The 20,668-nt window shown below is 55.1% G+C and overlaps 1 protein-coding gene across 1 annotated transcript in view; it reads left to right on the top strand.

Moving 5' to 3' along the window:
- The window catches only part of PHF2 (PHD finger protein 2), a 107,262-nt gene continuing 86,594 nt past the window's right edge, over positions 1 to 20,668 (top strand). The window contains exon 1 of the mRNA XM_068162606.1: positions 1 to 295. Coding sequence (XP_068018707.1) covers positions 198 to 295 — 98 coding nt within the window. The 5' untranslated portion in view covers positions 1 to 197. The remainder of the gene's footprint in view (positions 296 to 20,668) is intronic.

The raw sequence follows: 20,668 nt of genomic DNA on the forward strand, positions 1-20,668 counted from the left end.
CTTCCCCCCCCACTCCCCCCCCCCCCCCCTTTTTTTTTTTTTCCTCCCTTCTCCCCCCCTCCCCTGCTCTCGGCATCGGGAATTGGCGGGCGGTTCGTCGGGAGCAGCAAGCCGGAGCGACCCCGCGGCAGGAGCCGCCGCCAGCCCCGCTCGCCCCGCTCCCGCGGGCGGCCAGCCTTGTTTTGAAGGGAGCTAACATGGCGACGGTGCCCGTCTATTGCATCTGTAGGCTGCCCTACGACGTAACCCGCTTCATGATCGAGTGCGATGCCTGCAAGGACTGGTTTCACGGCAGGTAACACAAAGAGCTCGGGCCTTTCCCCCCCTTGCGCCGCGGTCCTGCCGCCTTTCGCCGCCTTTTTCCGCGCCGGGCGCTGCCGGAGCCGCCGCCGTGTGCAGTTTTCCAACAGGCCTTTTTGGAGAGGAGGAGGAGGAGCCACTCTGCCCCCGTCTCTCGCTCGCTCTCTCCCCGTTGTATTTTTTTTGTGTGTGTGTGTTTTGTTTTGTAAATTTCGCCGCATTCCCCGCACGAAGCTCTCCCCCCGTCCCCCCCCGGGCCGGGGCTCCGGTGTCGCCGGGGCTGGGGGGGCCATTGTGCTTGCCTCTCGGGGAGCGGATCGCTCCCGCCGGCCCGGCCGGGCGATGGCAGCGCCGCGGCGGCGGCTCTGACGCCGGGATGTGGTGTGTCCCGCGCCGCCCTCCCCGCGGCTCCGCGCCGCTTCCTTCCCTCGCCCGGGCGCCCGGGGCCTCGGGTCGGCCGGGGGCCTGGCGGCGGCGCGCCCGGCGCGGGCAGGGGGAGCGGGGCACCGCGGCGGCGGCGCACGGGGGCTCGGCCGCCCTGTCACTGGGCTCCGGCGCCTGGCTCCCGGCGCGGCGGGCCCGGCCAGCCTCGCCTCCCGGCCGCGGGGAGGATTCCGGGCACCCCCCCCCCCCCGCCTTCACCACCCGCCTCCCCCCCCCACCCCCGAGCCCTCCGCGGCTCCCCGGGGCGGCGGGAGCGGGGAGGAGCGGTGCGGGGGGCAGCCGGGGAGTTTCCCGGCTGACAGGGCTGCCATCGCCGCGCCAGCCCTGCGGCTTAACCCTTGGCGGGGCGGGCCGCGGGCCGAGGCGAGCGCGGCGGGGCCCAGCTCCGCGTCCGCCCTGGCCGGGGGGGGCGGCGGGCGCAGGGAAGCCCTCCGGCGCCGGGAGCCGGGCGGGGCGGGGGAGCGCCTGCCCGGGGGCGGAGAGGGCCGGGCGGGAAAGACCCTGCTCGCCCAGAGCCCGCCCCTGCGCCCGGCCCGGGCACCTCCGCCCCGCGGGGAGCTGCCGCGCCTCACGGCGGGCCCCGGGCGGGGTGAGGGCGGCTGCCGGGACCCACCGCCGCCCGGGCGCCCGAGGCCGGGGCCTACTGTAGCGGCGGCTGCCGCCGGGCGGGGGAGAAGCGGCGGCGGCGGAGCCTGGGCAGGGCGGGCCGGGGCGGAGGACCCCTCTTTTCCTCTCGTTTCTCCCCAAACCGTGCTCGGCCAGCGCCGGTGCGGCAGACAATGGGCGAGCGGCCGCGCTGGAGTTACGGCGGCCGGGCGCAACTTGTGAAGCGTGCGTTGGTGTTTCCTGCCCCTGTGAGAAACGGGGAACTTGGGAGGGGACAGCGGCAGCAGGGGCGTTCAGCCGGCTCCCCGGGCAGCCGCTGCGGCAGCGTCCTGCGGGCGGCTCGCGGAGCGCTGCGGGGCGGGAGCTGCCACGTCCCGGGCGGCTGGGCCGCCGCTGCCTTCAGGCCGCGAACGGGCGGTGGTGGAGGGCGGGGGGGGGGGTCTGAGGAGCTGTCAGCCAGGGCAGCCGCACGGAACGAGCGGCCGGACGCGCCCCGCACCTGCGAGACCCTGCCCTGGCCCGAGCTGCCTGGCGGGCGGTACCGGCGGTCACGGTGGCGGTGGGGAAGGTGGACGAGGAGGCAGCCGAGCGGGCAGGTTTTCCTGCATCGAGTGCTACAGGGGAGGCTGAGGGAGCGTTACCGGCTTTGCAGCACTTCTCGAGGAGTGATAAAAGTGTAAAAAGTGAAATTAAATTCTGGCAAATCACCTGGGTGAGTGCTCTTTATGACAGGTATTCAGTGAGGTGAAAGTGTGACTCCTGCCTTTGAGCCAGCTCTCAAACTGCCTCAAAGTAGCGACTGGAAGAGGTGAAGGGCAGAGACACTGCCTGCTGAGGTTCACATATACCCTGGTGTAGGCTCTGGGTTAGCTGCAGATCTTCCCCCAAACTACCCCACAGCAGCAGAAAGTTTGCTGCGGGGGTTAGGGCCGATGCTCTGCCGTTTATCTTAGAAGCTGCCTGGAAACATGAAGCAAAACCACTGAAATAAACAGTTGTAGTGGCAGTGTTGGCGGCGGGGTGCTCTGCACGTGTGGCTCCGGACACAGGGCTCGAAGGATGTGCACTGCCCTGTTTTGCTCAAGACTTGGCCACAGGTGACAAGGTGAGGTTGGCAAAAATCTTCAAGTGTTGTGCTCTTGAAAAGTGGAAAAGTTAAGAACGTGGAAGAATCCAGATTTTCATGCAGAGTGATGGTGGAGTGGAGGGAAAAAGGGATGAAAGTAAAAGGAATTAAGCTGCCTGCTTAAGGTGGTGAATTTTGGTTGAAGCTGATGAAAACAGGTTGTGACTGATCAAGACAATAGTAATTTCGTGGGTGGCTGAGGGGCAGTGTCTTGTGCACACACAAAGAGAGGTTTCAGTGTGTGGTATGAAGGGACAGAGTCAAATCATAGCTTTGTTGCAGGGACACGGGTGTCCCCTTCTTGCTTGGCACACAGGGGCATCCAGAGGGAGATTCTGCAGTAAAGAACACTTGAGATTCCTCACCATGTCTGCTGGGAGGTGGTAGGAGCCATGTGTTTGATACCATGAGGCTCCTTCTGGTTTGAAACAGCCTCCTTCCTCCTCCTCACTTCAGAAAGGGAGGATGTAAGGAAGAAAAATAAATGGCTGTGCTGGCTTCCTTTCTGTGGGAAAGTAAGAGATGGGGCAGCATCCAAAGCACTCCTTCCTCTCCCACCCGGGGAAGGAGGAGATCTGGGACTGGAGGAAGGTTGGGAGCGTTAGCCTGGTTGGGGCTGAGCATACAATTTCATCCTAGTGGTTTCCTCCTGAGAAGGGTGTAAGGTTTTTAGGGTGATACTGGGCTACATCTAGACCTTGTCACTTGGTGCCTTCTAGGGTTTGAGGCAGCTCCTGTCCTGTGCCTGGCAGCATCCTGTCTGGGTACCTGGAGGGATGCTGGCCATGCAGGCTCTTGTTCACAGCAGATCCTCTCCTCCTCCTGCCATTGGGAGGTTTAATTCTTTAAGTACAAGAGAAACATGGGAAACTATCACTCCTTGTGTTTGCACAGCCATGCCCTCCCTGGCAGTGTCCAAAGCCAGGTGCATGAGGCCCTGAGCAGCCTGGGCTGGTGGGAGGTGTCCCTGGCCAACCAAAACCATTCTGTGAGTCTGTGGTGCTATGTCAAACCCCAAGATAACTGTCCTGGAGAAGTTACTGAGCCAGTGGAAAACAGCTTATCTCTGTCCCTGTTTGCTTTTCTTGCTATTACATGAACAAACAAATGTTCAGCAAAGGAAAATAAAACCTTTCTGTGTCTCTGCCAGGCACTCAGAGCCCTTTCAGTGTCGGTGTTTGTGCAGAAACTGTGCCACAACCCAAACAGGAGTGCAAAGCTGCACGTGCTGGAGGAGGCTTGCCCAGCCCTGCAGTGGTTTCACCATGCTTGTGTCTCTTTGTGTGTCCCAGGAAGCAAAGTGTCGCTTCTCCTTGGGTTCTGCAGGAGCAGATCAGGTGTTTTCATGCTTCCTTTCTGACAGCAGTTCCCAGATCCCTAAAGCTGATGTTTCTCATGGCGTTATTCACACAGCAGTGTCACAGTATCACCAAGGTTGGAAGAGACCTCAAGCAATGCCCTTCTCCTCCTCTCCTGGCCTTCTCCAAGTCCAAAGAGCCATCTCCCATACCAACAGGCTGTATAAGGCCTGCCTGTAGGCCTTTGCTGCTTCATTGGACCATACAGCTAATTGAGTCAGGTCCAACCTGTTGCCACAGACCTCATGACTGGGCCATGGCACCAAGTGCCACATCCAATCCCCTCTTGAACACCTCCAGGGACGGTACAGTATCACAGAATCACCAAGGTTGGAGGAGACCTCAAAGATCATCGAGTCCAACCTGTTGCTACAGACCTCATGACTAGACCATGGCAGTCACAGGCTCCCTTGCACCTCCGGTTGGGTAACGTCTCTGCGGCACCTTTGGCCGCTGGTGAATGTGTTCTGTAGAGCTTCCTTAATGCAGTTTGGAAGGTGGACAGGAGGAGCCTGCCATCAGGTGAGTGCTCCCCAGACCCTCAAGTGCTGGCAGTCTTCTGATGAGCAATGATGAACATTTTGGGAGTCGGTGCTCCATGTTGGCTCCCGCTACAAGTGCCAGAGGGATGGAGTTGGACTTTTCTGGTGCTCTTAGATGCCACTGCTTGGTTTTATTATCTTTTCCAGGGTCTTCTTTTGGGAAGTGGTGTCAGATCTTTCTGTAGAAATCATTGCTTCAACCTGAGAAACATCCAGGTGGTTCCCAACTGCTGGATCTAGCTCATGTGTGGTGGGGAAGGTGGCATCTGGGAGTGCTTGCTGCTGTTGCTTGGACCCCTGCCATCATTGTGGTCTGAGGCCTGCACATGGTGAAGCTGCTTCATTGGGCCATACAGCTAAACTGATCCCTATGCCTGATAGGTTTCTTCTAATAGACAAAGACTGATGATGACTTTGTAGGTTAGTAGCCTTTGGTAGTGTTGCCTGTGTGGTGTTGCTGGCCTACAGGAAGAATGAGTAAAGCACTTGTTCATCATTAGCTCTGCTCCTTTCTGGGGGCTTTCTGAGCCCCTGTGTTGTGAGTCCTATGTTAGCCATCACTGGAGCCCCTTGGACACTGCTGCTGAGGCCTGTTGGGCTGTGGAGGCACCAGTGTGCTCACAGAGTGCTGCTGGGGACTTCTCACCAGACTGAGTTTCAGTCATTTCTGCCTTTCTGTTTGCCAGAGCAGCCTGAGACAAGCAGCTTCAAGCTACATCTGGAGAGGATGGAGATGATCTTACAGGACAAAGAAAAATAATTGTAGAGCAGGCAGCAGGGTGGTTTGCCTCTGCTTTTGTGAAGCCTGAATGTTCTCTGATGTGGCTGTTTGCTCTCATGAAATTGCTCACACCTCAACTGACACCAAGCTGTGTGGTGCAGCAGACAAGCTGGGGGGAAGGGAGGCCATCCAGAGGGACCTTGTCAGGCTGGAGAGGTGGGCACAAGACAACCTCATGAGGTTCAGCAAGACCAAGGGCAGGGTCCTGCAGCTGGGTCGAGGCAACCCCAGGCACAAATCTAGGCTGGGCAGTGACTGGCTGAAAAGCAGCCCTGAGGAGAGAGACTTGGGGGTGCTGGTGGAGGAGAAGCTCAACATGAGCTCTCAGTGTGCACTTGCAGCCCATAAAGCCAACCAGATCCTGGGCTGCATCAGGAGAAGTGTGGCCAGCAGGGCAAGGGAGGTGATTCTCCCCCTCTGCTCAGCTCTGGTGAGACCCCACCTGCAGTATTCCCTCCAGTTCTGGAGCCCCTATTACAAGAGGGATCTGGAGGTGCTGGAAGGTGTCCAGAGAAGGGCCACAAGGATGATCAGAGGGCTGGAGCACCTCTCCTATGAGGACAGACTGAAGGAGTTGGGGCTGTTCAGTCTGGAGAAGAGAAGGCTCCGAGGTGACCTAATTGTGGCCTTCCAGTATCTGAAGGGGGCCTACAAGAAGGCTGGGGAGGGACTGGGTTGAGGCCCCATCCCTGGAAGTGTTTAAGCCCAGGCTGGATGAGGCTCTGTCCAGCCTGATCTAGTGTGGGGTGTCCCTGCCCATGGCAGGCGGGTTGGAACTAGCTGATCCTTGTGGTCCCTTCCAACCCTGACTGATACTATGATACTATGATACAACTGCCTGTAGGCCTTTGCTGTGAAGAGCCAGCCTTGCTGTGAAAGGCCAACCTTGCTGCTCCATGTGCTCCTGGCTCCTCCATCATAGTACACCTGTGTTGTGTCCTCACCTCTTGGATCCCTTCCTGCTGAGGAGCTCCTGGCCATGTTCCACACATTGCCCTGCAGCAGGACCACTGGCAGTAGCAAGAGCTGGGATGCAGGTACCCCTCTGCTTAAAGCCTGTTGGTATGGGAGATGGCTCTTTGGACTTGGAGAAGGCCAGGAGAGGAGGAGAAGGGCATTGCATCACCTGCTAACGGGTGAGGGAGCCAAGAACCAGCAGGTGCCCAGGTAGTCAGCTACCTCATCTGTAGGCCTGGCCTGGCTTTGTGCAGGCAGTGCTGCAGTCTGGAGGGAATGAGTGCTAGGCAGGCTCGGCTTAGAGGATGATAGACAAGATGGTTTAGCAGCTTGGTGGAGTGGTTTGGCCAAAGCACATTACACCTGAGCTGTGCCTTCTCCTCTGCTGCCAGGGCATGGTGCTGGTGGTGCTCCATGAAGCCATGTGTGGTTTAGGGGCTGCCTGCTCCAGGGTCACCTTCTGTTCCTGAGCTCCTCTGCTGCCGCCGAGAGCGGCAGGGGTAGGTTTGCCGACAGGTTGTGGAGGTGAACTGCTGACATCATATTCAGTGTCAGGTCTCCAGGTATCTCATCTCTTACAGAGCCTGGCACTGAAGGCCAGGTGAGTCCTCTGTAAGGGTTAGCTGGAGGAGAAATCTGTACAGGGATATTGACTGTGGCTGGGGGGGAGGGAGCTGAATTATTTATCTGCTGGGCAGCGGGTGTTCTGTTACCGGTTCTAACAGCACGCACCTGGTGCTTCAGGCTGGGATCATACAATCACTGGCTAAACAAAATAGCAACTGTTGCTCTATTTGTTTGTCTACCCCATGTATATTTAAACTTTGAAGCTTAGCTGCCCCAGGCGTAGCTGAATCGAGCAACTTAGTGAAATTACAAAAGGTTTAGTCCTCTGAAAGTGGTTCCTGCAGTTGCTGTAGCAGCACAAACCGGTGGTGGGTGTTGATGGGAGAGCTTTGATGCATGGGGTGAGCTCTGGCCATGGTGGGGAAAGCACTTTGCAGTGTAAACTGCAAAACTGAACCCCCTGTGGACAGGGGGACTCTGTCCTCCCACTGGAGCGCCCAGACTAGGGCTGGTTTTGTGCAGCAGCATCCACTCCCTCTCTTTTATGTAGGCTTAGCATGGGCTGGGGTCAAGTTTGTGCATGTGAGTCAAATACTGAGGTGAGCATACTCCTAAAAGCATGGTGCTGTTTGCCTTCATGCCACCACAGCCCAGGGAGTCAGCGAGGTCAGCTGCAGTGTGCAGGGGATCAGTTCCTGTAGTGTGCTGGGCTCAGATCACAGATCACAGAAATGGTCTGGTTTGGGAGGGACCTCCAAAGCTCATCCAGTCCAACTCCCTCTCCACTCAGCAGGGACATCCTCCATTAGATCAGGTTGCCCAGAGCCCTGTCCAGCCTCTCCTTCAATACCTCCAGGGCTGGGGCCTCAACTACCTCCCTGAGCAACCTGTGCCAGTGCCCCACCACCCTTATGCTAATAGGATGGGACCAAGGTGTGTGAGTTTTCCCCATAAGCGAATGTTTGAGATGATTTCAAGCTTTCCTGAAGAGTTAGTTTACATTGCAGCCTCAGTTGTGCTGGGAGAGTGACCAGAGCAGCCTGTACCAGAGTGCTTTCCCTTGTGCTCTACTCCAGCAGCAAACAGAAAGCCATCTCGTTTGGGAAGGATTTTATAGAGCCCACAGAGCACACTCATTGTTCTGGAGAAAGTGTTTGCATGACACTTATGCCTTAGAAGGAAAACAAGCCAAACCACCCCAAACACCTACTTTCCTGAAACAATATGAGTTGGCAGTATGGAATGTGAGGAAGAGATGAACTGGAGATAAAACCTCCTTGTCTTCAGCCTGAAACTGCTCTCATTTCGATCTTCCCTTCAGTAACTCTGTTATTTACTCTGGGATTCAGAGACCCTAAGAAGCTTCTAAGATTTCAAATTCACTTTGTATCTTCTAGAAGATTCTTTGTAAGCATGCAGGGCTGTGTGGGGGTGGTAACACGTGGCACACTGGCACTGGTGTTGGCTTTGTGGCTCCGCGCCGCTGCGCGGTCCCGCGGCGATGGCTGCCACCGTGCTACAGCGACGGTGCTACACCAGCTTCCACAGCAGCAGGAGTCTGCCCAGCTAGGAAGGTGAATTGGGCTTGCTTGTTGCCAGTCAGTGATGTGGTCGTGGTCCTTTAGCATGGCTAAATCACACAATCACAGAGAACATCTGTTTGGAAGAGACCTCAAAGATCATCCAGGCCAACCTTCCACCCAGTTTAGGGTCAGTCCTAAACTGTATCCCTAAGCACCAGGGGGACTGTGGAGAGATTCTAACCCCACCCTGGTCATTGTGATCCTGGGCAGGCTGCTGTGGGTGCCCTTTAGCAGGGCAGTTGGACTGGATGATCCCCAGAGGTCTCTTCCAACCCCAACCCTCTGGGATTCTCTCTTTTGATAAGTTTTGTTGCTCTTTCTTGATAAGATTTGTCTCTCTTTTGATAGTTTTTTTGCTGTAGGGCTGAGCATCACTGTTGGACACCCCTAGGTTTCCAGTGCCTGGGTGTCTTGTGTTTCAGTTTGCTCCTTAGAAAACCCTGAGGTTTCACTTTGAGGGAGTCTTCCACCGAGACACTGAGTCCTGTGAAGGGAACTGATGACTCCAGTTTATCCACGTGGGAACTTGGGTGTTATGAGTGCTCAGCTGGCCTGGACATCGAGGGGTTGGACATTTCAGCTCAGAAGTCATGGAATTATTCTTCAAATTCAAGTCTGCTTTAGAAAATCCAAGTCCAGGTGATTCCAGGTGTGGGCAGGAGCCTGGGAAGAGCTGGCCTACAACTATGTTTTCTGGTATCTGAGAGCAGATACAGGTCACAGAAGGGTGTTGTATATAAAGATGCTTTGAATTTCAGAGCATTTAACCCAGACTGTGGCTCTGGAAGGATAACATTTTATGAACATTAAGCACAATTTATCTTTAATTTAAACAGACAAACATGAAAAAAGTGGGGGGGTTAATGAGAGCTCTTCAGCAGCCTGAGCCTTTAGCTCAGCAGCATTTGGTGAGCACCCAGCTAGCTGTTAAGTTCAGTAGTAGCAGGATTATGTCCTTCCCAGGTGCTGGCTTCTCATCAGAAAAGTTCAAGCAATGTCAGAACAAAATGAAGCAGTTCTGGAAGCAAAGTGGGACTTGGTTACCCAGTGCTTCCTCCTTCCTGCCCAGCAACTCTCTCTAAGGAAGGGAATGGCTGGAAGTGGCTTGACAGGAATGACCAGAGCAGCCTGGCTGCCTGTGGGGAGAAACAGGTGAGGAGAACAAACCTTGAGTCACTGTTAGGCTCTCTAAAGCCCATCCTCTCCAGTGCTCCCTTGGCATATCCTGTGCTTCCTGCCTGCTGGCACGCTGTACAGTGGGGTGTGCTGTCTGCACCCAAAGCTCTCTCTGCCCTGGGGAGCTGGGCTCTGCCTGGCAGCCTGCAGTGCTGGCAGCCTGCAGTGCTGGCAGCCTGGGCTTCAGCTGGGGCCCAGCTTGGCCAGCTGCACAGGGGCTGCCAGGGGCTGCTCGGTGCCTGGGGCTGTGTGGTCCTCAGCTTGGCTCTGCCCCCACGGGCTGGGTGACGCTTGGGGATGGCAGCGTGGGAGCGTGCAGGGCTGCAGCGTGTCCCACCCTGTGCCCAGCGCTCTGCTGAGGCCATCGGCCCTCAGCTGAGCGTCCTCTGCCTGCCAAACAGCTGATCTTGCTGCCAGCTTTAGGAGCAAAGTTGTACTGCGCTGCGGAAATGTATCCCGAGGAGTCCCGGCGCAGAGGAACCCCCCCGCTGCTGCTACACTCTTACTGCCGTCTTACTGTGCTGAGCTGAAGGGAGGAGGAAGGGAGTGGACCCTCAGACAGTTCGCTGTTGATACAAAACTGGGAGGGGTGGCTGAGGCTCAGGCTGTGCTGCCAGCCGCTGGCACCTGGACAGGCTGGAGAGCTGGGTGAGAGCAGCCTCGAGAAGGGCAAGTGCAGGATCCTGCAGCTGGGCAGGAACAACCCTCTGCACCACAACAGGTGAGGGGTGACCCGTTGGAGAGCAGCTCTGTGGAGAAGGAGCCGAGCCCATGAGCCAGCAAAGTGCCCTCGTGGCCAAGGAGGTCCGTGGTGTCCTGGGGTGCATTCAGAAGAGTGTAGCCAGGAGGTCAAGGGAGGTTCTCTTCCCACTCTACAGGTGAGGTCCCTAGGGAGGTCACAACTGGAGTTTTGTGTTCAGTTCTGGGCTCCCCAGTTCAAGAGAGAGAGGGAACCTCTGGAGAGGCTACAGAGAGGCTGAGAGGTCTGGAGCATCTTTCTTACAAAGAGAGGCTGAGAGACCTGGGGCTATTCAGCCTGGCAAAGACTGAGAGGGGATCATCTCAAGAGGATGAGGCCAGACTCTCAGTGGTGCCTGGTGCCAAGATAAGGGGCAGCAAGTACAAACTGGAACCCAGCAGGTTCCACCTGAACAGGAAGAGAAACTGCTTTGGTGTGAGGGTGCTGGAGCCCTGGAGCAGGCTGCCCAGAGAGCTTGTGGAGCCTCCTGCTCTGGAGAGCATCCAAACCTAGCTGGGCATTGTGACCCTGGGCAAGCTGCTGTGGGTGCCCTGCTTTGGCAGGGGGGCTGGACTGGGTGATCTCCAGAGGTCCATTCCAACCTCCACCACGCTGGGATTCTGTAACTTTATTGCCATGACAACTTCTTTCTATGTTCACCAGAAATTTGTACACCCCAATATTTTCCAGTTCCTCAAGGTGTGGTTTGTGGCATTAAAAGCATCATGCCAAGGTGCACTGTAGCAGCTCTGCAGGCAGTTCTGTGCTGTGGATGAGCTAACTCCTTGAAATCAGCTGGAACTGCTGTGGTATATGCACCTCACCTGTGGCTGTGCCACTGTGCTGTGGGTGTGTGAGAGCTCCTGCCTTGCTGAGTGACCTGAGTGGCAGTTCCTTTCTGAGCCTTGATGTGGAAACAAGCAGCCTGTGCTCAGTCTGGTTGGGGTGGTACCTGTCTGCTTGCTGCAGCTGAACACCTTCTGTCCAGAGGAGATTGGCAATAACAAGGCTTTTGAAAATTTCACAGTCTTTCACATGGGCTTTTCCCTGAGGGGTTCCTCCCCCACTCCTTGGAATGCCTGAGTAGCTCAAGCCCTCCTGAAAACACTCTCTGAGGGGCAGTGGTGTCCCTGTGACCAAGGTGATGTGACCAGGCTGCAACATCTCCTGCTCTGCACTGATGCTTGGTGCTTTGCAGGGCTGATATCCTAGCCCAAGGTGTGTTCAGGGCACCAAGGGATGTTTTTCTCCTGGTCTCAGAGAGTGTAAACCCCTGCTTGTTGAGCCTCCTGGCTCTTGGGTAGAACTGCTGGAAGAGGTTGACAGTGGGTGAAGGATACCTCCCCCTGCACTGCCCTGGTGAGGCTGCATCTGGAATATTGTGTCCAGTTCTGGGCTCCTCAGGTTCAGAAGGACCTCAGGGAACTGCTTGAGAGAGTCCAGCCCAGAGCCCCCAAGCTGCTGCAGGCAGTGGAACATCTCCTGTGAGGCCAGGCTGAGGCAGCTGGAGCTTGGAGCTTGGAGCAGAGGAGCCTGAGGGCTGCCCTCATTGCTGGGGATAAAGATGTGCAGGGCTGGAGCCAGGCTCTGCTCAGGGATGGCCAAGGGCAGCACAAGGGGCACTGGGGGCAAGCTGGAGCAGAGGAGGTGCCATAGGAACAGGAGGGAAAACTTTGTCCCTGTGAGGGTGCTGGAGCCTGGAGCAGGCTGCCCAGAGAGGTTGTGGAGTTTCCTGCTCTGGAGCCTTTGTCTGGATGTGTTCTGTGTGCCCTGCCCTGGGTGCCCTGCTCTGGCAGGGGGGTTGGGCTGGGTGATCTCCAGAGGTCCCTCCCAAGCCCTGACATTCTGTGGCTCTGTGATACCTGGCCAGCAGTTCCTCTCCTCACTTCCTGCCAGGCACATCCCCCGAAAGCTGTGGCTGCAGTTTGTGCCGGTGAGGGCCTAGCGCAGCGTGCTGCAGCCCCGAGCAGCTGCCACGATGCGTTCGCTGTGGTGCTCTGTGCTCACAGGATCACAGTATCAGTATCACAGCATCGCCAAGATTGGAAGAGACCCCAAGGATCATCGAGTCCAGCCTCTCACCACAGACCTCCTGACTAGACCATGGCACCAAGTGCCACATCCAGTCCCCTCTTGAACACCTCCAGGGATGGTGACTCCACCACCTTCCTGGGCAGCACATTCCAATGGCTAACAATTCTCTCAGTGAAGAACTTCCTCCTCACCTCCAGCCTAAACTTCCCCTGGCGCAGCTTGAGACTGTGTCCTCTTGTTCTGGTGCTGCTTGCCTGGGAGAAGAGACCAACCCCTTCCTGGCTACAACCTCCCTTCAGGTAGTTGTGGACAGCAATGAGGTCACCCCTGAGCCTCCTCTTCTCCAGGCTAAGCAACCCCAGCTTCCTCAGCCTCTCCTCACAGGGCTGTGCTCAAGGCCTCTCCCCAGCCTCATTGCCCTTCTCTGGACACCTTCAAGAGAGCGTTCAGAGCTGCATAGCACTGTGTTAGTTCTGGCAGCAGGTGAGAAAGGCAGCAGGTTTAGCAATGATTTGGACAGGAGGAAGACAATCAGAATCCTCACCCCCAAGCTGTTTTGAAATCCCTTCTTTGCAATTGCTGATCTGCTCATCTAGAAGCAGGTGAGAGCAGGTGGAGTCACGGGGGCCTCTGTTTCCCTTGAACTTGGCTATGGATTTCACTGTGTTCCCATCTTTCAGCCCAAAATACAGCACATGCATGCTCAAGGGAGAGGACTTTTCCTTGAAGTTTTAATTCTGGCAGGCTGAAAGGATGTAAGAAGTGAAAAACACCCAAGGTGAGATATTTCTGCCAGGAGTCAGTAGCTGTGATTTTTTTGTTCAACCTCCTTTTTTTTGCATCTCAGTGGAAGGTGATGGAAAGGAGGAAATGGAGAGGAACGCTCCTCCTGAGCCCTGTGTCAGGAGGGGAGGGACAGGGACAGCCTCTGCTCACTTGTGCCCTGGGATAGGACAAGGGGCAAGGGATGGAAACTGCAGCACAGGAGGTTCCACCTCAACATGAGGAAGAACTTCTTGACTGTGAGGGTCCCAGAGCCCTGGAGCAGGCTGCCCAGAGAGGTTGTGGAGTCTCCTTCTGTGGAGCCTTTGCAGCCCTGTCTGGATGTGTTCCTGTGTGACCTATGCTGGATTCTGAGGTCCTGCTCTGGCAGGGGGTTGGACTGGAAGCTCTCTGAAGGTCCCTTCCAACCCCTAACATCTGTTATCCTGTGTGTGCCATTCATTGGGCTGCTAAAGCTGCACTTGAGATTGCCAAGCTACCCTTATTCAAACCCCTCCCTTGTTAATGTATGCTTAGTCTAACCAAAATGAGCTTCCTCAGCTCCTTTGGCACAGGGTCCACTGCCTGTGGGCAGCAGAGTGATCTCCTTAGCCCAGTGCTACCTTTGGGTCCTGTATGATTTGCAGATGGAGTAGGAATGATTCTGGGATGATTTGTGCTTGTGAGAGTGTATAGAAGTGTGCTCCTGAAATGTGTGCCATGTGGTTGTGATTTACCCTTTCAGCTCAGGTCCATGCTGCTGCTGCTGGGGTGCAGAGCAGCATCTCCTGGAACATGTAGACACCATGCAGCCTCTGATGCCAGATCCAACAGGCACTGCCAGTGGCTTTCATGATGTGTTTAGATGGTTGCAGAATGACATGGGAGCATGTGGAACAGCTAGTGCCCACAGCCCAGGGAAGGGCAACAGAGCTGGGGAAGGGTCTGGAGAAATGAGGAGTGGCTGAGGGAACTGGGATTGTTCTGCCTGGGGGAAAGGAGGCTTAGGGGAGACCTCCCTGTTCTCTACAACTACCTGAAAGAAGATTGGAGCAAGGTGGGAATTGGTCTCTTCTCCCTAGTAACAAGTGACAGGATGAGAAGAAATGACCTCAGGTTGCACCAGGGGAGGTTTAGGTTGGATTTAGAAGAAACTTCTTCCCTGAAAGGGTTCTCAAAGCCTGGCATAGGCTGCCCAGGGAGGAGGCTGAATGCCCATCCCTGGAGGTGTCTCAAAGACACAGAGATGTGGTGCTTGGACTTGATGATCTTGAAGGTCTTTTCTGAGCAAGAGGATGTGATGATTGTGTTGTGTGATTGTGCTCCTCAGGAGCCAGAACACAGCAGGACTTAATCCCTCCTTTTGAACAGCCCAACCAAGTCTGGGCTGGGGCAGGAGAGGGGAGTGAGAGGACTTAAGACTTCTGTTGCTGTTTGGCCTGTGTCTGAACAAGGAGAGGGTCTCCTGCATGACTGTGCTCTCCATTTTCTCTCCATTTGTCATCAGTAAATGCCCTTAAATACAATTGCAGCAGTTGCTAAGGAATGTAAAATTAGAGTGTATCTGGTGTATTTTTAATGTTTTGAGCTCAAATGTGCAGTTCACTGGTGGGAGTTAATTGGGAGCAGGAGCACTTGGAGATCTGGCTCCTTGCAGACTGCCACAGCTACAGCATGGGAACTCCTGGGGGGATTCATGAATGCTGTTGTGGTGAGGAATCCAGCTGGATACCTGGCTGAGCACTAACTGAGCAAAGAAGAGTCAACTTTTAGGGCAGTTAAGTATTTTTGATGTGGTCACTTCAGAAGTCTCAGCCACAGAAGTGCCATCAACACCAGTGCTGTGGAGTGTTGTCTTGAGTGCTTTGGGAAGGGCTGAAGAGCACCTCTCTCACTCCCTAGAAACCCAAGACAACCAGCAAGACCCCCAGGGTGACCAAATCACCTCAGGCTGCTTTCCCCCTCTGCAGACCAGCGAGAAAAGAAGACCACAGGCAGCCTCTTGGCAGTCTCAGCGTGCTCATCCCTGCTCGTTGTGTCTGAAGCACCAAAGCTGCTACTCCAAGTTTATTTGCTGCCTAAAGACTTGACTAATTCCTGCTCTGGAGGAAGGGCCTCTCTGTTAAGCTTTACTCTTGCAAGGCACAGTAAAGAAAGATGGTACCTGAAGGGGGCCTGCAAGAAAGCTGGAGAGGGACTTTTGCCAAGGGCTGGGAGTGACAGGACAAGCGACAGTGGCTTTGAGCTGGAAGAGGAGAGGCTGAGACTGGAGCCTAGGAGGGAATTCTTTCCAGTGAGGGTGGGGAGACACTGGAACAGGTTGCCCAGGAGGCTGTGGATGGCTCATCCCTGGAACTGTTTAACACCAGGCTGGATAAGGCCTTGAGCAACCTGGGCTGGTGGGAGGTGTCCCTGCCCATGGCAGGAGGGTTGGAACTGGAGGATCTCAGGGTGCCTTATAACCCAACCCATTCTGTGAAGCTGTGAATGACAGAGGGCATCTGAGAAGGTCTGAAAGAGACAAGGATGCCATTTCCTGACAGCCAAGCATGGCCCTTTTGTAAAACCTGTGGCTTACTCTTGCTTAGATGGCTGAGATGTCAGCCTTGAGGCCTGTTCTGAGCACATCCTAGGAGTTCCCAGTTTTTAATGCCAGCACTGGCAGCATTCTGAGCTCCTACCGAGATTATCAACCAACACTTTCCTATCAGCCAAAGGCAAAGACTTCTGCTCTTGGGAGAATTAAAACACTGCACTAGAGAGTTGTACCAAGGGTTTATGGAAACATCTCCTGCACTTCCTACCCTAAGTTTGCTTATTTTTAGTCTCAGGGTGTTAGATCTTACTGTTTTATTAGTTGAATCACCAGAATGCCAAGTTGGAAGGGACCCCAAGGATCATCTGGTCCAACATCTGCCAAACAGAAAACATCATCTGCCAAAACATCTTCTGCCAAACAGAGAGGGACCTGGGAGTGCTGATTCACAGCTGCCTAAACATGAGCCAGCAGTGTGCCCAGGCAGCCAAGAAGGCCAAGGGCGTCCTGGCCTGCATTAGGAATAGTGTGGCCAGCAGGAGCAGGGAAGTCATTGTGCCCCTGTACTCTGCTCTGGTTAGGCCACACCTTGAGTCCTGTGTCCAGTTCTGGGCTCCTCAGTTTAAGAAGGACATTGAGACACTTGAAGGTGTCCAGAGAAGGGCAACAAGGCTGGGGAGAGGCTGAGGGAGCTGGGGATGCTTAGCCTGGAGAAGAGGAGGCTCAGGGGAGACCTTCTTGCTCTCTATAACTCCCTGAAGGGGAGTTGCAGCCAGAAGGGAGTTGGTCTCTTCTCTCTAGAAACCAGCACCAGAACAAGGGGACACAGTCTCAAGCTGCACCAGGGGAGGTTTAAGCTCGAGGTGAAGAGAAAGTTCTTCACTGAAAGTCATTAGTCATTGGAATGTGCTGCCCAGGGAGGTGGTGGAGTCACCATCCCTGGAGGCGTTCAAGAGGGGATTGGATGTGGCACTTGGTGCCATGGTTTAGTCATGAGGTCAGTGGTGACAGGTTGGACTCGATGATCTTTGAGGTCTCATCCAACCTTAGTGATACTGTGATACTGTGAACCCTTCTAAGGTGATGGTGGAGTTGGAATGAGCTGGGCCAGCAGCCTCTCAAGCTGAGCCTTAAAGATGTCCAATGCAGGGGACTCCACTGCTTCCCTTGGGAGGTGATTCCAATGTCCAAGTGTTCCTATGGGAAACATTTTCCTCTGGAGTCCCATGGGAATCTCCCCAGCAGTAACTTGTCCTCATCACCTCTTGTCTTTCCCATGGCACTCCTGTACAAAGGGAGTCTTCGCCCTCCTGGCAGCCATCCTTTCTGTACCAGCTGAGCTGCAGAGCCTGCCTCAGTCAGATTTTGATGTCCTGCTGCTGCAAGAGTCTTCTTTACTTGTGAGGTGATATCATCCTTCATCTGAGTTCTGCTGAGAAAGTAGCTGAGCGTGTTTCCTCCAGCCCAGGAAAGCTGCTTCCTCGCCCGCTTTGCTCCAGAGAGCCTTCAGTTCTTGGCTGTATTTCAGGGGCTGCTTTTTCACAGGGCTCAGCAGTGATGTTTTCCTCTTGCTCTCTCTCTGTATTTTGGTAACTTGGGAGGCATAACCAGCAAATGTTTGCTCTCTGCATGAAACTTTTCATGGAGCCAGGTAGGAGGTTACTCGTTAGTTTTTAAGCAGGCTTGCTCCGAAGCTGCTTTTCTGCCCCATGAATCATAGCAGAAGGCTGTGCTCTGGGTTCACAGAAGGAAAAGCCCTCTCCAGCGTGGCCAGCCAGCACTGCTGGGCCAAGTGGGAGTGTTTCAGAGAAGTGACATCACTGCACACCGTGGGCTGGTGCTGGGTGCAGCCACAGCCGCGGTGTCCTCGTAGCAGAGCAGAGCTACAATGATGTCAGCTGCTCTCCCCTTGTCTGTTGATGCTGTGACCTCGTCACAGAAGGCCACCAGGTTTGTCAGGCAGGACTTGCCCTTGGTGCAGCCCTGTTGGTTGTACCAATCACCTCTTTGTTGTTCTTCTGCCTCAGCAGTGCCTGCAGGAGGCTCTGCTGCAGGATCTTAGTGGGCACAGAGGTGAGACTGCCTGCCCTGTAGTTCCCTGGGTCATCCTTCTCTCCCTTGTTGGACATGGGGTTATGTCTCCCCTTTTCCAGGCAGTGGGGACTTCCCTGGCCTGCCAGGACTTCTGGAATAGTACAGAGAGAGGTTACTAAACTGGTTGGAACTAGATGATCCTGGAGGTCCCTTCCCACCTCGAAAATTCTCTGATGATTCTACAACTCAGGAGGTCTAGAGGATTGTTGTCTGTGGGAATGGTGCAGCAAAGCTTGGTAGCTCTCAGGCTGGCTGGGCAGCTCTCAGGCTGGCTGGGCAGCTAGCACCTGCTGAAGCCATAGCCTCTGTGTGCTTTTCTCCAGTGTAAAATCATGTGGCAGCTGGGAAGAGTTGTTTACTGGCACTGCTGCAGGAGTTCCCCCCCTCTAGGCCATCTAGGGAGATGTTTAAGAGAGGGTAAAACTTGAAGACAAGACTTCAAAATGCATCAGGGGTAAAGGGTTTGGAGGGTGCTCTATAAGGAGTGAAGAGCAGCTGAGGGAACTGGGGGTGTTGAGCCTGGAGAAGAGGAGGCAGAGGGGAGACCTCATTGCTCTCTACACCTCCCTGGAAGGAGGTTTCAGTGAGGCTGCTGTTGGTCTCTTCTCTCTAGTACCCAGCAATAGGATGAGAGGAAATGGGATGAAGTTGTGCCTGGGTAGGGTTAGGTTGAAGATTAGGAAATGTTTCTTTGCTGCAAGAGTGGTCAGGGATTGGCACAGGCTGCCCAGGGAGGTGGTGGAGTCCCCATCCCTGGATGTGTTCCAGAAGTGTGGAGATGTGGTGCTTCAGGATATAGCTTAGTGGTCACAGGAGCTGGGTTATGGTTGGATTTGATCTTCTTAAAGTTTTTTTCCAACATTAATGATTCTGTGATTCCAAGAGGACCAGGAGGCTCTGGTACTATGCCGTGGTATCACAGTATCACCAAGGTTGGAAGAGACCTCAAAGATCATTGAGTCCAGCCTGTCACCACAGACCTCATGACTAGACCATGGCACCAAGTGCCACATCCAATCCCCTCTTGAACACCTCCAGGGATGGTGACTCCACCACCTCCCTGGGCAGCACATTCCAATGACTAACGACTCTCTCAGTGAAGAACTTTCTCCTCACCTCCAGCCTAAACTTCCCCTGGTGCAGCTTGAGACTGTGTCCCCTTGTTCTGGTGCTGGTTGCTAGAGAGAAGAGACCAACCCCTTCCTGGCTACAACCACCTTTCAGGTAGTTGTAGAGAACAATGAGGTCACCCCTGAGCCTCCTCTTCTCCAGGCTAAACAATCCCAGCTCCCTCAGCCTCTCCTCATAGGGCTTGTGTTTGCTGGTCTGTGTTTGCTGGATGTCCTGTCCCATCCCATCCCATCCCATCCCATCCCATCCCATCCCATCCCATCCCATCCCATCCCATCCCATCCCATCCCATCCCATCCCATCCCATCCCATCCCATCCCATCCCATCCCATCCCATCCCACAACTGCCTGACTGCTTGAGTTGCCTCTGAATTGGGCTTTGCTCTGCCCTCCCTGCTGCCTGGCCGTGGCTCAGCCACCTTTGCAGCCTGTGTTGTGCAGGAGGCTGGCAGCGCTGTCCCTCTGTGCTCTGCAGAGCCTGCCCCTCTCGCCTGGTGACTTAGGAGAGCAGCTTCTTGTGAGGCAGAGCCTGTCTGCCACGTGGAACATGCTGCGCAGCCGTGTGGCTTGGCAGGGAGATGGCACAGCAGATAAGTGACAATCCACTGTGATTTTGCTGAGTGTGTGTCAGAATATTTAGCTCTTGTTGTAGGAGCTATTTGAATCAACAAATCTGTGTACAAGTTGTGGCTTCTGGGCTGCTGCAGCCGGCAGCGCGGGGGAGCGCAACTTGCTCGCTCTGCTGGGGCTTCCTGGGGCTTCATTTTGGGTTTCAGTTTAGCTCAGCAAAAGTTACCTGCTTTTCCTTCTGGTGCCACCCAGAGCTTTGGCTTTGATCAGCTGTGTTTCCCCCCCGTGTGTCTGCAGCTGAGGACTGGCTCTCAGGTGATGGGATGGCTTAGTTCAGTTTTCAAGCCAGAGGCAGTCCCTCATCCCTGCAGGGTACTGTGGGTGCTACTGGAAAGCAGATGGTTGTGTTCCAGATCTACTTGGGATGTTTGCAGGCTGTGTCATGTAGGGAATAAGATAGGTTAGTTGGTGTCTGTGCTGTGGCTGTGGTAGAAATTCAGAGAAGCCATGAGTTGAAACGTGCAGAACAGCAAAGAGGATGTGGTGTAAAGCTCAGCCCTGCACCCAGTTTGCTACTGGCACCATACTCTGGACCCACTTCCAAACTATGGCTGCTCTTGACAGCTGCCCACACCAGTCACACAATCACAGGATGCTAGGGGTTGGAAGGGACCTCCAGAGACCATCGAGTCCAAGCCCCCTGCCAGAGCAGGGTCACCCAGGGCAGGTTGCACAGGGATGCATTCAGGGGGGATTGAAGATCTCTAGAGCAGGAGACTCCACAACCTGCCTGGGCAGCCTGTTCCAGGCCTCCAGCACCCTCACACCAAAGTTTTTTCTTGTGCTGAGATGGAACCTGCTGTGACTGAGCTTGTGTGTGCTGTCCCTCATCCTATCACTGGCTGTCACTGAAAGGAAACTGGCTCCATCCTCCTGACAGCCACTCTGCAGGTATTTGTGCATGTTGGTATGGAGCCCCCAGCCTTCTCCAGACTAAGCAGCCACAGGTCTTTCAGGGTTTCCTTGTAGGAGAGATGTTCCAGCCCCTTCATCATCCTCATAGCCTCCACTGGATTTTCTCCAGTAGTTCCCTGTCCCTCTTGAACTGGGGAGCCTAGAACTGCACACAGTATTCCAGGTGTGGTCTCACGAGGGCTGAGTAGAGAGGGAGGAGACCCCCCTCAACCTGCTGGCCACAACTCTTCTTAATACACTCTAGTATACTATTGGCCTTCTGGGCCACCAGGGCAGGTTGGTGTCCCATGGAGAGCTCAGTGGACCCCAGGGTCCTTCTCTGCAGAGCTACTCTTCAGCAGGTCGGCCCCTAACCCGTACTGGTGCAGGGGGTCAAGGCTGTCCTGA

The sequence above is a fragment of the Melanerpes formicivorus genome, unplaced genomic scaffold, assembly GCF_026170545.1.
Source record: "Melanerpes formicivorus ecotype bairdi unplaced genomic scaffold, bMelFor1.0.p_v2 SCAF_66, whole genome shotgun sequence".
Lineage (NCBI taxonomy): Eukaryota > Metazoa > Chordata > Aves > Piciformes > Picidae > Melanerpes > Melanerpes formicivorus.